General features: G+C 28.4%; 1 protein-coding gene across 1 annotated transcript in view; it reads right to left on the minus strand.

The window, feature by feature from the left end:
* Window positions 1-12492: 12492 nt before the first annotated feature.
* Window positions 12493-25392, minus strand: part of LOC107454682 (neurotrimin) — a 191720-nt gene continuing 178820 nt past the window's right edge. Inside the window, exons 7-9 of the mRNA XM_016071956.3 lie at window positions 23659-23775; window positions 22339-22437; window positions 12493-17547 (exon numbers count right to left, since the gene is read on the minus strand). Coding sequence (XP_015927442.1) covers window positions 17441-17547; window positions 22339-22437; window positions 23659-23775 — 323 coding nt within the window. The 3' untranslated portion in view covers window positions 12493-17440. The remainder of the gene's footprint in view (window positions 17548-22338; window positions 22438-23658; window positions 23776-25392) is intronic.

Consider the following 25392-nt stretch of genomic DNA (forward strand, 5'->3'; position numbering starts at 1 on the left):
GGCATGAAACAAAAGATTCTGATAGGGCAGGTAGGCTAGGAAATATTCTAAGCCTATGTGGGTAGACTCTGAAAGCTGAGTTTCGCAGGGAGCTGCAAACAAGAATTTGGATCGGTATATTCGAGGAGGCGTGAGAAGGACTATGTATTTTACTTACTCTATTGAGGCCTGATTTTCTATCATTTTAAGATCTTATTCAGTTTGTTGGTGAAAAAATATATTCAAGAGTTTATTTTCATGTTTCTAAGTTTAACGGACGCGTTGTAAGCAATAAATATGCAGAAAAGAAAAAAAGATGGGTTATGTTTTATACTAAAATAGAATGAACGCAATAGGAACGCAATAGTTTAGAAATGATGACTTTGCAAACTTTCGGAGCTAAAATTTCCATCGATTGATTTCCTTATTCAAGTTTATAATGATTATATGAATAAATAAAAAAATAAGAAACTGTTCGATATTTTTTTATGAAAAAAAATACCTCTTACAAAAGCAATGACTTGATTTTTATCAGCAACCTCATACCGGATAGGATAGTTTAGTCATACCGGAAGTTAAATAAACATCATTTAATTGGCATTATTGATATTTTGTAGAGAAAAATTATCCTAAGTTCGGTGATGCGTGGAATCTGGTTTGGCTCGTGGATGAGTAAAATCTTCGTTGATGATTCTATCTTAAAAATTCATGCCAGTTTTTTTCATTTATTTATAAGCTAGTGAATTTTACATATAGTGTTGAAAGATACTTCATTAAATGATAAAGTTCAGTATTTAGCTATTTTTAAGATTTCAATAATGTAAAAGATTAAGTATACTTTTTGCTTATTTGTGAGAGATAATCGGTAATATTTTCGATCAGTTATTTTATTTTAAATATTGAGATGATTGTTGGTTCAAATAAGAAATTTGGTTTGTGTTTCTATTATCAATTCAAATATTTCAGTAGAGTTAACAATTTAAAAAAGACCTACGGTTGAAGCAATTTTAAGATATTAACTTTTAAAAAATATTCCTATCAAGACACGTGTACCTTTTCAGATAATCGTAACTTTTCAGATATAAACCTTATTGCTTTGACTACACCTTTTGTTAATTTAATGAAGTTTCATTAATAAACACGTACTTATTTTCAATAATTGAAAGAAATTTATAGCGATATAGATATCAAAATGTATCAAATCAAAATCATCGAAGAAACTGGTTTTGATAACATAAAAGGTTCATAACATTCGATGACCCTGATATCAAAAGGCTTTCTCCAAGATCATGACATTTTTAAATCAAAAAAAAAAATTACCCAAAGAAAAAAATATTTATAAATTAAATAAATGTAAAGAAGTGTATTTATAAATATATTTTTGCTGTGGAAAATAATCCTTAACAAGATCAGACATTCGAATCTAAATACTGTTGTCCAACATCTATTCTAACATTTTAAGTATATTTTAAAGGTTTTAAGATTATGTCGTGTAAATATTTTTGCTAAAAAAATTTACTTTTAATAATACCTTAAGTTTTATCTTTATATATGAAGAATTTTATCAGATGTTATCAAAAACTACCATATTAAATTATGGCAAACTGTACCCACTTTACCAAGGTGCCTACTCTTTTTATTGCAATTTGTTACAATACAGTTACATTGATATTGGATCATTTAAATCCACAATCCCTTCATTATTTTTAAAATCATAGATTTCAAACAATCGGAGCAATTAATTAAGTTGAAATCATAACAAAATTTATTGTTAAGAAATTGAATGTGGATGGATGAGGCAACAGTAACTTTAAATAGAAAAGAAATTTAAAGAGAAAAATTTGATGTAAAACTTGAAACTTATTATAAAAATTTACGTCAAGTGATTTTATGAATTCAATAACTGAAGGTAATGGGAACTCGTACTGGTTAATGAAGCTATTCAATATTATGGCAACTCGAAAATATAACGCCATCACATCGACTCTTATGAAGGTCCTTTATTATGTTAAAATGAAGGCTTAGGATTCTTGGTTCTTTTGATTTTTGTGCACAATGGGAATCATTGCTTTAAATTAATATTGTGTCTTAAGTGAAGAGAACATAGGACAAATGTATCAATACTCAAGATTATGATGTCTTCACAAATTTCGGTGAACTAGTGCATGATACGTCTACCACTGAGGAAATTTTACTTCATTACTGTGGTCAGTGAAGGTTCGGACCAGTTTTTGTATAAACCAGAACCTGGGTAATACAAATATCCCAGATTCTAGGTGAATGATGTGGACAGCCAGTTCCTTAAACTTGAATCTGAAAAAGTATGTCTAGGATGATTTTAACTAAACAATTTCATCTCGCCAACAACTTCCAGAATCTTTTTTGGCTAGGTCGTGTCGTAAGGGAGGAATAGGATTGATTGTCCCAAAATCTTGGGTTTGTTGCTCCAAAACCTTAGATTTATTACCCAAAAACATTTATTAGCTTCGTAAACATTAAAGTTCGTGGTACTAGTGTTTCCGTTATTAGAGAGTGTCATATCCTATATTAAAACCTCATTAAGGGTCATTTTGCTTCATTATAGGACTGTCTTTTTTTTTATTGCCCATTAATTTAAGATCTTGTGTAAATATCTTTAACATTTTGTTATCATCGTTTTGTAACAGTTTGACATATTTTTACAAACGAACATCATTTGATGGAAAAGCGTATTTTCCAACAATAAATTTATTTAATAACAGATGCATTTAATCCGCTTTTTTTTATTAACTGAAGCTAAATAGTTTAATTAGCTTGTTATCTAACAAGACTCTAAATTAAAAACAAGAAACTTTTATTGCAGTAGCTTGAAAGAAATGTATTTTTTAAGTGGACGAGATATTTAAATCTTTTTTATCTTCCTAAATTAGAGTATTTAATAAAATTTACTGTATCTTTTTTTTAAGAAAAAAGCAATTAGACCGTAGTTAATGGGTGTTTCGCTCGCAATTTCAGAAGCGCAGATTGCTATTTTCTGCTTTGTTCAGACTAACCGTATATTTCACTCTTTCTATGGTGTAGGCTATCGGGCAGCGTTTCATTTGCGTGATACGTACTGCACCTTAGAGGCCTGTTTCCGGTCGGGCCAGTGATCGTTCTTTTTCTTAGAATAACACTCCAGGGGCGCATTACATACAAAGTCCGATAGCTACCACTTGATTAACACGCCCGTGGATTATTTCCTTTCCAGCATTATTTTCTTTTACGCAACGCTGACTCTTGTATACTTTTAAATATAAACTTTTGTTTCCGACATTTCTGAGATACGAACTGTCCACGTATTGCAATATATAACGATGTTGCCTTCAGATTTTTATCAAAGGTGCTCTTGTAGTAACTATGATCTATATAAAAACACATTTTTTGTAATTATCTTGTTCTAAATATTATTTATTTAGTAACTGTTGCTCATATAATTCGCTGGAATGGTTTTTCACTTAATAATAAAAAAATAAAAACTTTTTATATCTGAAGCTAGTGTTTTGTGGTACTTCAGCCATTTAACCAGGACATATTATGACATATTTCACGTAAGTGTAGTAATTTGAGTTTACGTTTTATATCTTTTATGTACCATTCATAAAAACCTGTTAGTATAAAATGAACATACGTATTTTGAATGAAACATAATAGATTATTAATAAATTGTTCTTCACTGTATATTAATTAATTATACATAATCAAGTATTAGAAGAAAGCAGACATATTTTTTATTTTATTGCCACATATTATTATTTAATTAGTTATTTCCACTATTTGAATTGTAATGCCAAAAATAATTGTTCACTACCCTCATTTCAGTTGTATTGAATGCTGATCAAATGCAATAAATAACGACGATTCTTTCAGATTTCATCACAGGTGCTACGTTATAACTATAATCTGTATGAAAATTTTTTTTTTGCAATTTTCGTGTTCTAAATATTATTTATTTAGTAACTTTTGCTGCACAATTTAAGGGAATGGTTCTTTTGCTTAAAAAATTAAAATTAAATTACTAAAAAAACTATTTTTATGTATGAAGTTATACTTTATATGGTTTCAGAGCTTAATACAGCATATTTCAAGTAAACGTTGTAAATCGAGTTTACATTTCATGCTTATTATGGACAGTTTATAAATACTGTTGGTATACAATGCTAATACGTAAGTTTGAAATATGTATATAAACGAATGCATAATAATGTATAACAACTTGTTCGACATTGTTTGTTAATTATTTATATCAAATATTAGATGAAAGGAAACACATTGAAAGGTAACGTATTGAAAGGAAACGCATTAACACAACTTAGTATTTAATTAGCATCTTCGATTATTTGAATAACAATGTTCGGTTATTTGAATAAGAATCATTGTTATTTATCTCCATTTCAGTTATATTGAATGCTGATGCAATGTTTTAAAAACAAACACAAAATCTCGAATTATAGTTTTATTATGAATGATACTTCTCTGAAAATTGAATTTCGTTCTCTGTTTCAACTTTCTTAAAAGGTATTGTTTAACAATATTTTTCATACAAATAATGCTAAAAATTCTTAATATCCTTTTCCAATAAAGTAAAAATATAATATGTTATGATTTTTAAATGCTCTAGTATTAATAAAAATATAACATGTTTATTAATACTAGAGTATTAATTTAACGTATAAAAGAAATAATTTGTATTTTTTTCTTTCTTTAATAAATGTCTTTCTATAGATAAAAAATAAAGATTCTTTGATTAGTTGACCTAAATTATATGCTTCAAAATAAATGAAGCTTTAAAAAGATGAACAAGTAGTTTAAAAATAGTTTTCGACCAGAAACTTAAGTTCTATTTATATTCTCATACGAAAGAGAAGAAAACATAGCCAGCATAAGTCACCTTTGCCATTTATTATTACAAATCTTCTCTCTCTCTCTCTCTCTCTCTCTCTCTCTCTATATATATATATATATCACTAAANATATATATATCTCAATATATCTAAGCGAAAGTTCATCTGGATGTATGTAAGTTTAACTCGAGAACTGGAGCACCGATTTTGATTGTGTTTAGAAATTTTCAAGGGGTCTTTTGTAAACAAATGCCATCTTCTAGCACTGTGCAGTTCTGATGCGATATGGGAAGTACTAAATATCATTGATGAAAAACTATTGCCATGGATTAAATCTTGCTCTGCAAGGGAAACAGGATCTTCTGAAAAAATTTAAACAATAGAAACACATGAAACTACTAGAAAAAAATTATTATGCTTGAAGCTGTCTTAACTTATAGTTTAGTTGCAGAAATAAAGCGTGCTAGTAACTACACTGGTGGACAAAATTAAGAGATGGAAGACATTTTCCCAAATGTCTCAATATAAACTGAATATAAATAAATGAAATTTGGTATGGATATAGCTTATTCCATGATAATAAAGTATGCAAAACAAAAATGAAAGCGCCATTCACTGGCAAGACCTATTGCCAATAAATCCAATGCAGTCTGAAGGATAAAAGATGACAATAAAAATGAAGCTTGTACAGTGTGTGTTACCTCTAGTAAGGTGTATGGTCACCCCTGACAGACAGCATGCACAACGAGTATGCATGTTGTTAATAAGGGAGTTAATGAGGACTTGTGGAAGACCCTCTCATTCTTCCACCAGAGCAATTTTTAACTCCAGAATGGTTCTGGGGGGGGAGGTTGGCGCATCGTAATAGCTCTCCCAAGAGCATCCTAAGCATGTTCAGTAGGATTCAGGTCAGGGGATTTGGCTGGCCAATCAATTCGTTGAATATCCTTGCTTTCCAGATACTCATCAACCATAAGATCCCTATGTGGTCGCGCATTGTCGTTCATGAAAATGAACTCAGGGCCAACAGCGCCCCTGAAAAGACGCACATCAGGCTCTAGGACCTCCTGCCTGTACCTCTGGGCATTCACGGAACCATTGCCAACCACATGGAGCGGTGTGCGGGTATCTTGCATGTGCGAATGAATGTGAGAAAATTCTTTCCTTTTCTTCATTTCGTCCACCAGTGTATATAGGCTATCATGAGTTGTCGAAAATAAAATAAAAAATATATATATAATATTTCACCGTAAGTGGTACATTATAACGTAAATAAGGAATTAGATTAAACATAATATGATGAGATACATATTATGTTTACATAATATTTGGGAGTATAAGATAAATATTAGGGGGGGGGAAATATAAATATGTTTATTCTTATTAATATTACTTTTGTATGAACTTAGGACCCTCTATATATTAAAATTACATTTAAGGTTAAACTCTTTATTTTGCATTAAATTTTAAAATTTGGAAAGACAAATTAAAAAACAAAGAGTGATTTTAAATATAAAGTTATTTGGCGCAGTCGTGATTCGCGTCGTTATCTCCCATTATTCCACGTAGGTTTTACTAGCCAGCAAATTAAGTTAGAGTCTTCATTTTAATCAGTACTTATTTTCTTCTCAGAAGCAAATGGCTTTAGCTTTTAGAAAAGAAACCTACTCTTACATCAAATATTTGTCCAATTAACTGTCATTGTTTGACCAAGGAAATCTCTTTCTTTTTCTTTGCACTCTTTCTAACAGCTGCTCAATTCAAGTAGAAAATGTTGTTAAACATGGAAGAATCAATTTAGAAATTATTTTTCTTTAACATTTGAAAGCTAATTTGATAATAGGTGTTTAATGACTTGCGAAGAAGTTTTACTCAATTTTGGAGAAGAAAAATCTTGAACACGATTAATGAAATGCAAATATTCAAGAGCTAACAATTTTGAAAATTATGTTTAATATTACGTGATTGTACTTGATTGATTCCTATACAGTGACCTGTGTTACACTAAAGACATTAATTATGATTTTTATAAATTTCTTGGAGTATATGAAGATAAAATGGTAAAATGTCCGCAGTGTATGGTAATGACATTTCTGGTAAAATAGGCATTAAAAAATAAATACGCAGTATTTAAATCACTCAATTGATAGTTTTTAAGTTCACATGGTAACAATTCAACGGAAACTCTGATTTTCAAAATGTTATTTCTTTTCACAACTCATTTAGTAAAAATGCAAAACTGAAAGTATTAATGAATTATCTCGAATTAATGAATTATCGATCTTGATGCAGCGAAAGAGATTTTAGGCCAAAACGGAGTTTGAGGTACTGAAGATTAGAAGTATCTGATTCTGCTTTTGTTTCTGTTTTTCAAAATCTAGTGCATTCTCTCTCCACCTCGCTAACGCTCATCAACCCCTTGTGAAATTTAGGCAATCATAAATGGTTCGCTTTGCAAATCAATATCTTGCAGTTTCGGAGTAAACTCTTTGTACTGTAAAGGTAGCATGCTTTAACAAACTAGTAATCTTTGCTTATTACCATGGTGAATCAGTTTGATACAAGGCAAAGTATTTAGGTTCTTGAAAACATAAATATTTTTTAAGTTGCACTAAAGTAAAGAATAATGATTGAGGAATAAAGATTAATACTTATCAAAAGGGAACGTCACAAATACTACATATTGCCAGCATGGAACCTATGTTCATATTTTTCAGAATTTTTTTCGGCAGAAATGTTTCACATAAATATTTTAACTACTGGTGTATATAGAATAAAAGAAATTTAAATATTGGCCATAGATTTTATTTTTATTTTATTTGCTTCTATGAGGTTGAGAATTTTTTTTTCAGATTAAGCATTTTAAACATTAAGCAATAAGCATTTTCATCAGAAGAGTTTTACTTTACATATATTTTATTGCGTGCCATATTGTTACTCTAATCTTTAAAGAAATACAGTTGCTTACCAATTGCATTTCTTCCTTTTAATGGGGGGTAGGGTAAAAACTGTCACATTTGCTTTGATAACAACTTAAATCCCTAACTTTTCAATTTTTTTTTCTTCTTCTAAACAACGTAGTATTTAATTAATCACTTTTTACTTTGAAAATTGTATTGTGTTCATGTATTATGTTACAATGTATTAAATTGCATTAAATTGTATTGTGTTACAATGGCCTTTCCTATCTTGTTCTTTTTATATCTCTCTTGACCAAATTAATTCTTGAAAAAATTTCTTGAGCAACCAGTTTTCTGCACCGCACAGCACTAAAACTATTTAGTGTTACAGTTTTTTAATGGAGCAAAAATACTATTGATATTATGTTGCTCTGTTTTCATAAGTATTGAAATTTTTTTTCAAAAAATAAAGTTTTTCATGATGTAAGATGTATTGACTTTAAATTTCATAAATTTGTTTTATAAAACAGTAATTGTTTAGATAATTAAAATCCGAACAAAGATCTCGTGCATCTTTAGCTAAAATGATCTTTTCATTTAAATTTTTTTAAAATTCTTTAGTAATATAGTTATGGGAATTTTCTTCCTTTTCAGTTTCTCACATATTTTTAGTGCTTTTGAAAGCTTGTATTGCGTATTAAGCCAAAAGATTTTTTTTATTATTATTTTAAATAAAAAAAGTAGATAAAAGTTTTCAGAAAAAATTTCAAATAGATTTAAACTAGTTTACAAAAATTTAATAGTTAGGATAAACATTTTCCATCAGTTGACAAACACCATAACGATAATTCGAAACACAATTAAATCCTATTATAGACATATTATTACTTAGTAAAAAAAAATTTAGTTGCAATACGCGAATCAATAGCTGACATCAGCATGACATTGTTCGGACTAAACTTTTATGGTTGAATATACATAGTTTAATATTCAATAATATTAACAGGTAGATTTCGCATATTTTATACGTTTGATTCCGTGCATAACAGCACGTAACAGAACAGCGAATGCGCTCCTAAAATGCGCTTGCTACAGTTTCAGAGAAGTGTGCTTGTAAATAATGGCCCTAAATAAAAGCATCTATAAATTGCTACAAATATATATATTGTGAGAAAATTNAATATATATATATATTAAATTTTACTGCAAAAGACGTTTTCATGGTCTCAGCTTTTCTTACAATTACTCAAATAAAAGTAGTTTACATAACGACGCCAAATCTGTCCCTTTGAAGCACTAATAAATAAATATCCTTTTTTCTCCTTTTTAGTTTAGTTTTATAGAAATTTGTTTTAGTTTCTTCAATAACTCATACCTTGTATAAAATATGTTACTGATAGCTCAGTTTTGACAATATCACAAATTTACAACTAATTTAATCAGTTTCAGCAGCTGGTTGTCTTTAATGAAAATGGTGTCCGTTTTACGGTTGGTCTAATGGTATTTAATAGTATTGGCTCACATTATAACGAAATATAGCTCAACTTATAGCTTTACACAAGAAAAGTACTTATAAAAATAATTTTCACTTGCGTGGGTATCTACCTGTTATTTCGTATTTAATTTTGAACGTGCTCTGTTATTATATTTTCGCTATAGATAAAATGTCACAATTGATCTCATAAAGCTCAATAAACTTGGCAGTGAGTTCTTAATATTGAGCGTATGGAAAAGTAGGTATATATTCGTAGATTTGTGTATATAGGAATGAAAATAAAACAAAAAATGGACGACACTGCAAAAATGAATACAGAAAAATAAACAGAGTCGGTGATTCCTACTTCAAAATCCTTTTAAGTCCAAATAAGAGTATTTAGAAGTGTAATCACTCTTCTAAAAACGATGTCAATCAGGTGTCTAATAAAAGTAAAAGTCTAGAAGCATTATTTAACAGTAAAACTAGAGAACTGAATCCCCTGCTAGCATCTGGTTTTCAGTTATTTTAGGTTCATTAGATATTAAAATAATTTAGCCTAGTTTTGCATAAATAAAGTTACTCTTTTTAAAAGAAACTTATAAAAATATAAATCATATCTATATATTTCGGAAATTTACCGTTTTGGAAGGCCATTCAAAAAACCTATTGTCAAAATTAATTAGTAATTATCAGCGTACTTAATACATTGGCCATATTTTATGGTTACTCGAAATGGTATAGTACCAATAATTTTCTCGTAAATTGTATGAAATCCCAAAAACGTTATGATAATATATAAGTAATGCATTAAAAACATTAATTTCATTTTGATTTTATTCAGAAATATGAAATGCAATTTTAATTAAAATTTCAGTCCTTTGTTACTAAAGCGAAAATGAAATTTTATCGATTTAGTAACAATATGGGCATTAATGCATACTTTAATAAAGTTTAACGAATTATTTTCATATTTGCAATAAATACTTTCATCAACGCAACTCAAAATTATTTAGTTATATATTTAACATAACTTAAAATATTTTTGCAACATAGTATTCCCTCAATTTTACAGTCGACAAAATAAAGAGATCTATTTTTAATCTTTCAAAGTGGTGTAAAAATAAACTTTAACACGTCACCCCTCTAAACAGTCTAAATTTCAATTTCACCATATATTTTTTTTATACTTAACTTTAGGAATTTCCTTACGTTTAAATAGAATCCTTAGTTATCAATCTTCTGAAAGTGTGCGCTGTTACTTAAGAAGTTGCTCAGATGTGAACTCAATATGTTTAATAGATTACAAAAGACATTAGGCAGTCAGCATAATTGAGTAGAATTAAAGAATTCCTCCTAATCGCATTAATTGTATGTTTTCGACGGGCTCTTTCGAACAGAATGACGTGCGAAATTATCATTATTCCGGCAGGATTACGATTGGCAAGACGGAATCATGTAGTTCTCAAAGGAAACTGTTGATTTCTAACTTAAAGTCAAGAGTAATTATATAGTTCTTATTCCTGAGGGTAATCACACATTAATTACATTTCTTATTCCCCAGTTGCAGTCTGCTTAGTAATCAAGAAACGATGTAAAATGACCCGCTTTTATGTACAGTGGTGCTTTTTTTTTACTCTTTCAAAAAAAACAAAAAACTGTTAAACCCATTTTGTAATTTGAGAGTTAGATCCTTTGATTTTCGTATCTCTTCTTAGTTTAAGTAAATTAAATTAATTATTTGACTAAGAAATTATTAATATAATACTTAACATCAGACGAAGGTTTTTATGAGCAAGAAAGTTTTTTTTATTATGTTGCTGCCTTAATTTTTTTACAGTAAAAACAATATATATATATATATAGAAATAAATACAAAAAAGACAAAAAGAAGCAAGAGAAAAATTAAGACAATTAATAATTAATAAATTTTCGGGCAAATCTTTGGTAACTAGCAAATTAAACGTGCTTCTGTACTGCAGTAAGAGCGAGCTATAAGTGTTTTGCGTGATATTTATAATTTAATGTGTTCTATTTTGTTTCAAAGCTTTTTTGACTGCTCCTTACAATATTGCATTGATATATTTTGCTTTAGCTATATTGATACAATATTATAAAGCACTCACTTTTTCGGATATAATAGTGTGATTATATCGTTTTTTCCTGGTTTTTTAATTGAATATTCTTTTAATATTTATTTAAATAATTTTCCTCTTCTCTTTTTACTTCTCTGTACTTTTTTTCAATGTTTTCTCTAAATTTTTCTCTACATTTTGACATATAGTTATGTATTTACAAATTGTATGTACATAACGAACAAAAATAATATGTTTTTCTTGCTGAAAATAAACTTTTTAATCGATACTCCATCTTTTAAACATTTTTCAGTGTTTCTTCTTTTTACTCAACGTTCTAAAACTTATTTCGACTAAATATGCATTTCAAATCTGCCACTCTGAGTGTATATACAGATTCTAACTTGTGTATCTTTTCATAAGGTTAATGGAATCAAAACGGACAGAGAGTGTGATTAGCTTTGAATACCAGTATATATTCTGATCTAAATGAGGAACTTATGAATTGATGGAATCATAAAATCATTATCAATAACTGATGGGATATTGTGAATTGACGGAATGTGTATTTTCCGCTTTTGTATGGTTTTATTACCAATTTCTCTTTTAAAAAATCTGCAGATATATCAAAATCCGGAAAAGTTTTTTTTTTCAGAATGATTTGAGACATTTTCCAAAAATTTCATTTCATTTTGCTGAAATCAAACCTTCAGTAAAATATTTCTAACTCTTTAAAATGGATTATTTAAATGGATAACTCTTTAAAATGGATTTTAGAGGGCTCAGAACACTTTAGAGCATGATCTAAAATCTTCATGTCAAGAAACTCGCCTGTCAGTTCTACTTAGAACCATATGACTTGAACGATATTTGAATGATATTATGGTTAAAACTGCTGTAGAATTTCTAAGAGTCTAGTTTTGTTTCTAAAATAGAGCTGTGCTAGTTATCAGCAATAATATCTCCTCTTTAAGTCTATCCAGAAATTTTGTTTTGTTAAGTCTATCCAGAAATTTTGTTTTATTAAGTCTATCTAGAAAATTATACACCAATACTTTTACAGTGTAGTTAAGTAAGTCAAAGCTGTTAAAATGTTTCATGATTACAATGCTTCCGGTCTATTTAAAAGTATATCAATTGTAATTGTTATATTTACATTTGTTCAAAATTTTCCAATGCATAAAAGAGTATGCATACAGCAATTCAATTAAGTTATTTATTTTATTTACATATAATAAACAGTTGCATTTTACATCAAGTCAATAATTAAAAAAATGTTGAAGGAATGATAAAAGTAAATAAATAAAAATATGAACAAATGAAAAATTAATAAAACTACAGATTTAAAAAAAGTATTAAAATAATAATTATTTTCCCATCAAGGATACTTTGAGAATATTAAAACATTAAACGACATATACAATTTTACAAACAGGAATAAATTTCTTTCAAATAGTTAGATACCATTTTAATTGATGTAACAATAGGAACAACCACATGATTAATAGTTAGGATGTTAAGTTCAAAAACAGATAAATATTCGTATTTAATAACAATATCTTCCTTTTAATTTCGAAGTTTTTGAGTTAAAATATTGATATGTAGGAACATAATTTTTGGTACAACACAATTCAGCAAATACTAAATAATGTTTACAGAATTGGTAATTTTTTGCAGTCTTAGAGAATTCTGGAAAGAATAAAATGACATTTCTGATAAAAAAAAGAAGGAAAAAAAACATTTCACATCTTATTTTTAAAAGTAATTTGGTAACTTTTTAAATTTAAAAGATTTAAGTTCTTTCTTAAGTTTGGTTGAATTTGAATGCGTTCGAAAATCATTTAGTTTTAAAACCTCTAAAGAAGTTTTCAGCTTATTATCATTTAATTTAATCCAAATAGTTAAGAAAACGTTTTTAAAAAACTGAAACGCTTGCGTCTTAGCTTTTTTTCTGCTTTTTCTTTTCAAATTGAAATGCCTTAGAACTATTTCACAGTAAGAAGATAATTTTCCCAGAATTCTAGTTATTTTTTTACTAGTTTAAAGGATCACTTTAAAAAAATAATCTTAAGTAAAAATCATTTTTTAAAATCGACTATTCATATTCTTTAACAATTAAATAGCAAAGTGCACCAAAGAGTTTGAGGAATTCCTAATTTAATTTAGGGGTTTTTCTTCAATGATTTCGGTAGAAATGAGCTTAAACTAAAGCAAGAGAGCTAGAGGAGTATATTACCTTTTTACTTCTTTTTGCAGGTTTAATAAGAAGAAATTGGTCAACAACTTTATGTATGGCTGTAAACTAAGTACTTAACGATTTTTTTTTGCATTTTAATAATTAACATGCTATTAAATATTATTTGAATTATGTTTTAGATCATTCGAAATAAGATGCTTCGTACAACCGGGCGCTTGCAACTAAATTTTTAATATGCCTCTACTCAACACATTTTGCATACTTTGGCTTATAGGCAATGTTCCCGTCGTTCTCTTAAATTTTAACAATACGCATATCATTAAATATCTTTGTCATCATGTAAAGATCATTCAAAAGATAATGTTTTATTTTCACCGAAAACTGCGTTTTTTTAGTTAATTTATGGTAATTTTCAGATCGTTTAAACGGAACGTCAAATTGAAAAAAATGAGCTTTTTTGAACGACGATTATGACGATAAAAGCTAATCTTGGTGAATGGTAGTCTGCAACCAGTCGCGATTGGTACGCAGAGTTTAAAATTGGAAATATCAACCTCAAAGATGATTCTCGTTCTGACCGGCTTGTTGAATTTTAGAACACCATAGGATTTCAACCAATGAGATGTTTGATATTTTGTCAGACGTTAAGAAGAAATCGTAAAAAAAGAAGAATCAGAATGCATTATTGCTTATTTAGATTCTAATTTTCATTGAAAAATAATCTTTGAAAAATTTAAAATAAGCGCAGACTAAGTTGTCATTTTATAAAAAAATGAGTAAAATCGAACCCTGAAGACATTAATGACAACCTCTTTTACAGCAATGGTAATTTCAAAGAGTTAATAGTAAATCCGTTATTCCGTAACTAGCTTGCTTAGCTAATATGAGATTCTAATATCCATGTATATAGTCAAATTCCGATAATTTCATTTAGATATTAGACATGCGGTATTTTTTTTTATTATACTTTTTATGTATTAAAGTTTTTCTGTTACAGATTATGATAGGCAACCTGTTTTTTACGTATAAAAGAAAAATCCTTCCTGACATTCCCGAATGCAAAATTTGTAAGTAAGATCATAAATTGCTGAGGTCTGGATACATAAAGGGTTTTATACTTTTGTCAGGGAAACTTTCTCTTTCTATGTTATGTTTTTCATCTATAAGATTGTTGTTCTTATTGATGAGTGGTTGTGGTTTCCAACATAGTTGCTCCTTATTTTAGGTATTTTTATCTATTAATAATTTCTAACCAATGAATACAGTTTCATATGGACCACACTTACACACTTATTGTTCTTTAAGTCAACATTATTTTTATTTTTGTCGTAGTTAAGGAAAAAATAAGGTTGAAATTAAGATATATTGTTGAGGTTATTTTTCGTACAAAGGAATTTTCTATCTCAGTTGTATTTTTTTAAGCTTGTTAACCCGCAAAAAAATCTTACTCTTTGTAAGGAAAAGAACTTCTGAGGAAGTAAATTCAATAAATTATAAATCACATACCAGTTTAAATTTTTACATATCAATTCAAAAGAAGCAAAATCTTTTCCATTAAAAAATTACGCAAATATATCTTATTGCACTTTTGTCTTAATCTACTTCTTATGGGTCTAGGTTTAATATCTGAATAGATTTCAAAAGCCTTTTGATTTTACTAGGATTATATTTTGCCAAAAAAATTTGTAAACATTAAATACAAATAAAATAATTTTTTTATAAGATTACAAAGTAAGTGTTTTAAGTTTCAACTATTGCCACTGCAAGCTGTACCACGAAAACAAATATATATGCCAGCAACTACTGCTTAACTAAATATATACAATATTACATTATGTAGAATATACAGCCAATAATAATATTTCTCTTTATGACGTATAACCCTGTAGGTTTAAGCACCAACATATGCGAGGTACGGATGATATTTGACATCCGTAAAAATGAAAGATATATTCAGAGGTAAGAAAATAATGTTGTATATTAAGTAATTATAACTGCAAACATATACATGATGCATCTCACAATTCGAATCTTATTTATTTGATAGCAAAACTAAATCATGACAAGTTTTCTTCTCTTTTTATAAATTTTAATTTTTTATCAAGATTAATTCAAAAAACCAAATCTCTAAACCAATGTTATTCTTTTTCCTTTTTAGGAAAATCGATTTAATTCAGATTATTTCCATATTGATTTGTCAGAGAACATTATTCTTCTTTCCCTTATAACTGAAAACTTAACGTCTTCAAAACCCATTTATAAATCAATCCTACTTTTTTTTACTATCAAATCTATTAATATAGATTTTATTTTTTATTACGTCCGTATTTTCATTGCTTTACGTTGTATTTATTTCATTTGGTATTACTTAATTTTTAATAGATTTCAATTGCATTGACTTATTTTGCATTAGTTTATTTTTTTCTCAATACAACTTTTCAAAATTTTATTTTCAACGAAGTTGCAAAAATGCATTACGCTTTGTATTCTTGATGTAGTTAAATCTTTCTAAATACCGTGATAGTTAAGAAATTGCACTGGGAATTTTTTTGGAATTTTATACATTTTACTACACATGTGTCGTATTTTTTGAGAGCTTACATAGATTCCATTTATCTTTGCAAGTTATTTAAGTCATTGATCAGTTGATTATCTATAGTAATGAGAAAGATGCTGTGCATTTCAAACGGATGACACAAAAGTGTGTTTTTAGGTCAAATAAGCTCAAGAGCAAAACAAACTGTCTTTATTTTTATCCTTTATTTCAGGCTATTGTACAATCACTTACACTGTAAAAATTCCAGATTGAATTACGGCACAAAGTGCCAGCACTCAGGAGACTTATCCATTTTACTGCAAAATAATTTTTTTTTCTCTAAATTTTATGGAACGAAAAATCTAATTTAACGTAATTTTTACATTTATATTTATTATAAAATAGCTGAATGACTGTAATTAAATAAATGTTATTGTAAAAATTATAGTATAAAATTTAAATTATACTGTAAATTTGATGCTGCATTCTTGGTGCCAGTACTTTTTACCGGAACTTTTTATAATGTAGAAGGCTAATGAAAAGAAATACATTTTTACTTATAATTTTTTGTAGTTTGAATAACTTTCATCTTTTTTTTCAACTTTGCTGTCACTAAAACTACAACATTTGTAATTTCCGTTGCTGAATAAAAATAATATGAAATTAGAGTAGTGCTTTAAAAAAACAAATACAGTTTTTCACCTTATGTTTTTATTATAAAAGTATCATACCTAAAAGGAAATGAAAAGTATCTGAAAATGATGAGAAATGGTGCAAAGGCTTTTTTTCCTAAATCAAATCAGCTATTTTTTTAAAAAATATATATGATATTTTATCTCCTAACTATCAGTTATTCATTTTTGTTCGAAGTAAATACAGTAATGAAATGTAATGAGATTTATTTGGAATCATCCGTAATTATTTTATTGGCAGCGGTATTTTTCTAACTCTCATTTTCACCTCTGAATGTATCTTTAATTAAATTATAATTAAGACAAGATGGTAAACACAAATTGTTTCACGGGTGAAAGCTCAATAGAATGCCAGCAATTCCAAAATAATGAATTTAGTTTCTAGAGATATGTTGATAAGATTATAAATAGCTAAAAATCCAAGTCATCTACATATTGGATAAAAAAATCCTCTTAATTTAATTTCCTAATAACAACAGGCGAAAGAAATGTAGAAATAAAAATGTATGTATATATAGACACCATTTTTTATGGATACATCACCACATTAGCGTTGATTATCTTGGAATAACTTGAAGCTGAAATTATGAACAAATTATTTAAGTTTTGGCTTGTGGTTTAGAAACTACCACTTTTTCGAAGATCAGTACAACCGCTTTCATTTACATTATTTTTGTGTACATATTTGCATGATCTCAGTTATCTCAGTTTTTTTCCTCAGATGATCATGAACGCGCATGAAAGCTTATCCATTGGCACATGATGAATAGTACATAGTATGGAATAGCAGCAATTAGCTTTTCAGCTCCTGATGCAGTTGATGGACCGGAACCTATATGGGTTTAAAAAGTAAAAATATAATAATATTACTAGTAAAGCAAAACTATTGGATTCTGCACACAACTAAAAAAATAATCAAAAATATGAATTTTGAGTTTTTGCTGCACTTTCCATAAATTATTCTAATAGCATTTGTTTTTAAAGCCTTTATTGATATTTTTGCATATCTTTACTTAATGTAACATTAGCTTCAACAGCTCTAATAAAATTAAAAAAGCGTTTACGTGCAATTTGTATTAACGAAATTATGCCCAGAGCTTATTATGCACATATCGTTATTAATAATAACTACATTAAAACTAAAATGATAAAATGCACTAAAATTTCATTTCTTTAAGCGTTTTTCCCGAAAAAAATCTGCCGAAGTATTTGAAGTAAGTATTTCAACGTAATAGTTCAAAAATAAGTAAACTAAAAAAGTTCTAGGAAGAATTAAAGAATTTTATTTTCTAGAAAATAATCCATGAATCAGAAAAAGTAAATTTTGTTGAAATAGATCCTAAAACCGATTCAAGCTTTTGTCAACAATTCTTTTGGCTTTTCCAAAGAATGCATATTCCCTTTTAGCATAGGATAAAGGTAGAAAAGGCATTAGTGTTAAAATTTTGATAACGTTAAGCCAAAAGGAACTTTACTTATAACAGTAAGGAGATTTTTTAATTTCAAGTTATATTCTATAGAATTCCGTATGTAAGATTTGCAGCAACCACGCCGGTGAAAAGGCACCAAACTTACGCTAGCAAACACAGAAGATTTTGCAAATACCTGAAAGAAAAGTCTCCTTATTTCTGTTCAATCATCATTACATTCGTCAAAAGTAATGGTATGGGTGGCTCTTTTCTAGAAAGGAATCATTGGGTCATCTTTCCTTAACCAAACAATAACTGCAACACTATATTTTGATGTTCTGCATGATTTTTTTTTCTGCCATACACAATGCGTTGGTGGATTCACATGGTTCATCGTGGTTTACGCAAGATGGTACTAGATCTCATCGAATGGTCACGATATTTGGATTCTTGGAAAATTATTTGGATGATCATGTCACTGTTCTATACTTCTAGAACCATACAAGAAAAGACATAGACTGGCATCCCTATTCCCAGGATTTTAACCCTTGTAATTTTTTTCTGTGTATACAAAACCAAAAACCCCAATCTTTTGAGGACATAGTACATAACGTTTGTAATACTAGTGAGTCAATTTCGACTGAGAAATTATCACGCGAATGTGCAAATTTTGTTACGAGAATACTTTATTGCTGCAAAGGGTGGCTGGATTGAAAGCATGGTTATTTGTTTTATGGCCACCAACGACACCCTGTGGGAAAATTTAGAGCTATTTTAACACTTGGGGCAAATGTATATTAATGCATTTTTCAAATAGTATTTCTCTTCTAATAACCATGAAGTAAGCGGAGCATTTTTGTCTTAAACTGATTTTTCTTCATACGTTCATAAATTGTCATCCATTTTGTAGATACTCTGTAAATGTATTATAGATACGTGTATTTTTTTTAAATTTTTGAATTTCGAAAAAGTGTAGTGAGGAAAAATAGCTTAAAGTAATAAGAATAGTTAAGATAAAGTAATAATTTATCTGTCTTCTATTTTTCCACTTTCCGTTCTATTATCGTATAAAGGAAAATTAAAAGAATAACGCCATTTTTAAAAAAAAAAATAAAGTTCAAGTTCAGCAGAGTTCAGTTTTTTATGCATGTTTGATAGTTGAATAACTAAAATAAAATAAATCCTGACCAATAATTTAATTTTATTTTACGTTAACTCAACATTTCAATAGAAAAAGCAAGTTTACCAGTCTCTCGTAATAGTCACTGTGTATCACTTTCACTATGTATTAATTTTTGATACCATGCGTTATCCGAAGATATATACTGATTTTCAAATTCCTTAAGTCTTTAATATTCTTATTACAAGAATAAAATTTTCTGCATTTAAGCATTTCGAAATTCAAAAATTTATTCCATTTTCAACCCGCTAGCATAGGCGAACTACGTCAGCAAATTAGTATTCCTAAGTTCATCCGAAACAACGTGTTTATTTTGATGGTACTTGTGATTTAAAATGATGTTTGTTAAAAAATATATTAATTTAAAACAAAGGTATTCAGTACAAAATCATCTAACATTTTGCACTGAAATGCTAAATTAATGGAGAAATAGTACTAATTTGCTTAGGAGAAACATAAAAAAGCACACTGTTATTAACGCCAATGATGCTTGATTATTATCGGTAATAGGTACTAATTGAAACAAGAAAATAAGTTACTCGCTGGAAAGAAAATCTAATGGTTTAATGGTTATTAATCATGTAGGAAAAAATTCCGTAAAATTTTTAGTGCCAATGATGCTCACTTAATTTTGGTAATAGTTACTAATTGAATGATTAAATGTAAAATATCATCATGCTATTAATAATTCTAATAAAATTTAATTACTTTTGGTGATAACTACTGCTATTATGGTAATTGGTGCGGATTTATAGGTACCAAAAATGCAGATATGGGTTCAATGTATTAAATATTAGTAAATTTGGTATTTTCTATTACTACCTCAATGCAGCTTAAGTATACTATTTAACGGAAGACAGAGATGATGAATAATGAGAAGATAAAGAAAGAGATGATGAACAAAGACATGATAGACAAAGGGATAACGAAGAAAAAGGTTTCCAGGAGCCCTCGGAAGGATAAAGTGCGGTGAAATTCGTTTAACTTAGATAAATTTTGACTATCATGAGTTGGTTCCGAGCAGCATCCTGCCAAATGATACTCTAGATACTCTAGGCGGTAAATAATAATTTTGATGGATTGGACTGCTGGAAACAAGTTTGGCTTAACGTTATACTTTAAAGCCACCTGACAGGGCAAAATATAATAATAAATAAAATTGAAGAATTAATTTACTTTATCAATTGTGGTGGTATTATCCATTGGCAAAATGGGTTTTGTTTTGAGTTTAATGGCATCATTACACTTTTCAACTGTGTTCAAGAGTAACTGTGAACAGTGCGCATGCGTCGACATTGCATGCGTTGCTATGGCGACCGCTGCTGTTTGATAATATTTTTAGAACTCTTTTTTCACTTTTAATTTTGTTGTGCATTAAGTTGGTGAGTTTATTTTTGAGATATGGGAACAGAGAAATCCATAAATACTACTTGAGTTGGGAATAAAAGAGAATTTCATCATTTGAACGATATTTTATTTTTTATTGTTTTAATTAAGAATCAGAAATTCTAACCTACAGTGCAAACTGGATCGTTTTCAATACTAATTCACGTGAATATCACAAAGAAGGAGGGTTCCAAACAGATTGGCACGTTAGAGTTGAAACAAGAAAAGAAAAAAACGAAAAACAACGCCAAAGCCTAAACTTACTGAGGCTGAAAAAGATCAAGCCAAGGAACGTAGACGGGAAAAAAATTAGACAGCGACCATTTTGCCAATGCGTAGCCTGTAATTGCTTTTCGGCGATCACATTTCTTTTCCCATATTATTATTAGTTGTCATACTATCTTATACTATTTTTATGTCTTTTGGTTTTCATGCTGAACAAGTAGTACTTTTCTGCTTATTGATTACATTCGAATAATTTAAAGCCACCAGAAAAGGGCAAAATACAGTAATAAATTTCAAAAAGTATATTTAATTTAGCTTTACTAATATTTTGTTTTGTTTTTTTGCATAAGCTAGTAGTAATTTTCTGTTTATTGATTGTTTTCCTTTCTTATCCCTGTAAGAATAAAAAATTAAAAATCTTCGCTTAAAAATATTTTTATAAATTTAAATGTCTAGTATGTAGACTAAATGCAAGAACTTCTTAATGCTAATTTTTTCAAATGTTTAAAAAAAGTATATGTGAACTATAAAAAAAAATTTTTGAATAAGGATGTTTTAGCCAAAATATGACACCTCGTTATCTTTGTAAATACAGCAAAAATTGGAGTACTGATTTGATAATTCTTCGACTTGTATTAGGATCCAAGAAGGTCCATATTTCGATACAGTCATTGTTTCTTAAATAATATTTATACTTTTAAAATGATAACTATTTGAAAATTTTGAAATGGAAGTGTATCAATAGTACAAAAATAAATTCAGAAATCAACTTTTTTATATACTAGGCATTGCTGTTCTTACTTTCTTTATACCTAACAATGCAAGTGGAAATTGCAATTTTATTTTCTTCTTCCTTACAAAACACTTTTTCACACCATACATTATTCACTTCTCAATTTCTCTACCATCCTCTAAANTGGATTACAAAAAGAAATCTTTAAATGAAGATGTTTAGCAAAAATATGACACATCTTTATCTTTGTAAATACAGCAAAAATTGGAGTGCTGATTAGATATTTCTTGGAATTGTAGTAGGGTCCGAGAAGGTCCATATTTCGATACAGTCATTGTTTCTTAAATAATATTTATACTTTTAAAATGATAACTATTTGAAAATTTTGAAATGGAAGTGTATCAATAGTACAAAAATAAATTCAGAAATCAACTTTTTTATATACTAGGCATTGCTGTTCTTACTTTCTTTATACCTAACAATGCAAGTGGAAATTGCAATTTTATTTTCTTCTTCCTTACAAAACACTTTTTCACACCATACATTATTCACTTCTCAATTTCTCTACCATCCTCTAAAAGTAAAGTTGTGCACATTTTTGAATGACGTTAACCTTTTTCCCGATAAAATTTTTTTATACTGCCGGGTGGATAAAAGATTTAAGAAAGGGATGCATAAAGTTTTTCTTACCTGGCTCCGTGTTAGAATTTGTTGAAGGAAAATAGTTCTCGCTTGAAAGGCTGCTTGCATTAAAACTGGGTGATGGACCGTATTGCATTTCTGTTGAGCCTGTAAATAATATTTTAAGATTTGTAGAGAATGGTTTTTAAGCAATTTTATAATAGCATTTGAAATATAAGGGTGACATGAGATTTAGGCTTTTCTAATGTTAAATACAACCAAAAATATATATTTGGATTATTTTAACGAGTTCCTTTTGTCGAAAATAAATGTAATCCCCATTTTTTGCAATCTAATGTACTAAATTTCTATGCTGAAATGATAAAAAATACAATGCAATGGAAAGATAGACATCATCTAAGTTATCAAAATTTTTGAACCAGAAAGTTTGGAGCGGAAAATGTATTGTACAATATCGGGTGGGTATTGTGAATGAGGCCATTCCTGCAATCCTAATTTAGAATTTTTTTTCCAAGATTTGTCTTCCTCATTGAGACGAGTCGAAAAGATTGATATCAAACTCTAAAAATAATACAAAGCCGGACACGTTACTTTTATTCTTATATTTGGCTTACTATTACTCCACAACTTGAAAAGAATATATTTTATAAGTAAACAGGTTACTCCAACAATACAATGTCCAAAGAATGATTTCGAAGTTTACAATGGGCTAATAAAATGTACATAGAGATGCGCAGAAATGACATTACTTCAATCTTATTCTTTAGAATATATTTTGCAGCAATTATATTTCCCATTATATTGCATTTAAAAAAAATTAGAATACTTATTGCTTTTTTATACAGTTACTGAATATCTAGATTTTATGCTAACAAAATTTAGGATACAAAATTGGGATTAAAAAGCCTGTTTCTATCACTGTTGTTCAAACTTACAATAAAGAACTCCAGTGTTGTTAGCATTATGGGTAAAAAACTTTGTGAAGCTCATACTTTATGTACCCTAAATGCTGATTTTCAATGACAAAGCTTATATCAACTCAATGCAAACTTGTGAAAGACAAAATTTATTTACCTTCATTGCTAAATTATGAGGACAAATTTCACGCACCCTAATACCACGATATTGCTGCCAAGTCAGGCATTGTTAGAAACATGCTATTGAACGCATGGACGTCTTGTTTTGTTTCCTTTGGAATGTGTGGCAGGTAACCAAATGTGTGCTCGTTGTAACATGTAAGAAAATTTTATTGAGTGGATGTATTTTGTCATCTATCACTCGTCTTTGCAATAAAATAAACATTTCTTTGCTGTATGAATCGGTTTGGCTAACTTAGTGAATTATAATAAGTTTATATTATTCAATAACCTGTTTCTTCCGTCTTGGCCTGTGAATTCTGCGGGTGGCCGTTTCTGAGTTTTTCTGATTTCGGGCGCTGTGGCTCCGGTCCTTGTGAAGTAGAAGGAGAGGATGGAGGAGGTATTTCTGAAGAAAAAAATATATAATTTAGCTGAAAAATATTCAATGAATTTTAATAAATTTAAATTTTTTCTATTTTTTAATGCTTTATTAATCGACTTATTTATTTATTTATGATTTCTTTTATCTTTGATGCTGCGATAATATTAGCATCAAGAAGAATATTTCAATGCGTCATTATAAGTTATAGGATGCTTATGGGTGCTTTCACTAAAAATAAGAAAAATCTACAGCTTGGGTGAATTGACAAAGCTATGATTATCAGTATTATGTTGCCATTATGAATTATCATCTTTTTCATATGAACAAAAATCTTGGATATTTAAAAATTATAATTTTTTATGAAAAATTGACAGCCTTTGAGATTTTTTCCACTCAGAAAAATTCCTTAATATCAATGAAAAATTTACAATTTCTTCTTGTTTTATCAGTTCAAACAATGCAAAATTGCAGAAAACTTTTTTAATATTATACAAGAGTAGGCTATTAAAACTTAAAATTACAACTGTTCCTCATATTACAATCTTCCTCATATTTAATAATTGGAATTCCTCCTGATTCCCTCCAAAATTTGAGGGTCAGGAATCAAAATTTATCGAAAAAAGGAATGCATATTCAGGGAAAGGACGTTTTTATAACCCAATTTTCAATTGAAATTATCAACAGCTTAAATTAAGTCCTACGAATCTTTCGAACATCGCATCCTCGAAGGTTAGATCTTTGAACTATTAATATTGAGTCTTAGTTCGTGAAAACTTGATCATTAGATAAGAAGTTATTCAGTGCTTTCACATATTTTTAGCGTCATACATTTAATTAAGCTTTTCAAATCTTGCTTTTACATTCTAAATTTCAAAATCTCAAATCCTTAAAATATATGAATAACAAATGCTCTATTTTTGAGTTTTGAAGTTTCAAGTTTTGTCTCATGTATTGCAGTATTTGCTTTAAGGTTTTTAAATAACACCTTAAAACAAATGTTTCAATCAAAAAATATAAACTTCTATTAAAAAAAATTCACAGTGTTTTTACTTTTCTTAATTCACTTTCAAATCTTGATCAAAATATTTTTTTCACATAAATTTTTTTAATATAATATAAAAATGCTATACTTCTGAACCATATTTTATGCATTGCTTGTATCTGTTTTAAGCCTCTGGTATACAAAAATTGTGATCAAGCGCTTAAATCAAGGACAGGAAATTTCAGTAAATCAAATGCAAATAATGTTCAGCATTACTAATTACTTATCCTATTTTTTTATTTAAAATTCTGAATCACCCATGCCTTATTTTTTTAAAAAAAAAGTATAATTACTCTATTTTAGAATAATATTTCTATTATTGTGTTGTCGTCAATGTGTGAAATACTGGTATTCCATGGAATATAAAGGCATTTTATAGTGTACGTGGTGTTTTCATTGAAAATTTATATATACTTTACTTATACAGTACATATTATTCTATATTATTCCGAAGTATTATATAGAATGAAATATAACATTTATATAACAATATAACACAAAAGGTATTATAAAGATATTATTTAAATGACCCCCAATCCTCAAAATTCCATTAGTTATTGAGAAAAATGTAATATATATATATATATATATATATATAT

The sequence above is a fragment of the Parasteatoda tepidariorum genome, chromosome 5, assembly GCF_043381705.1.
Source record: "Parasteatoda tepidariorum isolate YZ-2023 chromosome 5, CAS_Ptep_4.0, whole genome shotgun sequence".
NCBI lineage: Eukaryota > Metazoa > Arthropoda > Arachnida > Araneae > Theridiidae > Parasteatoda > Parasteatoda tepidariorum.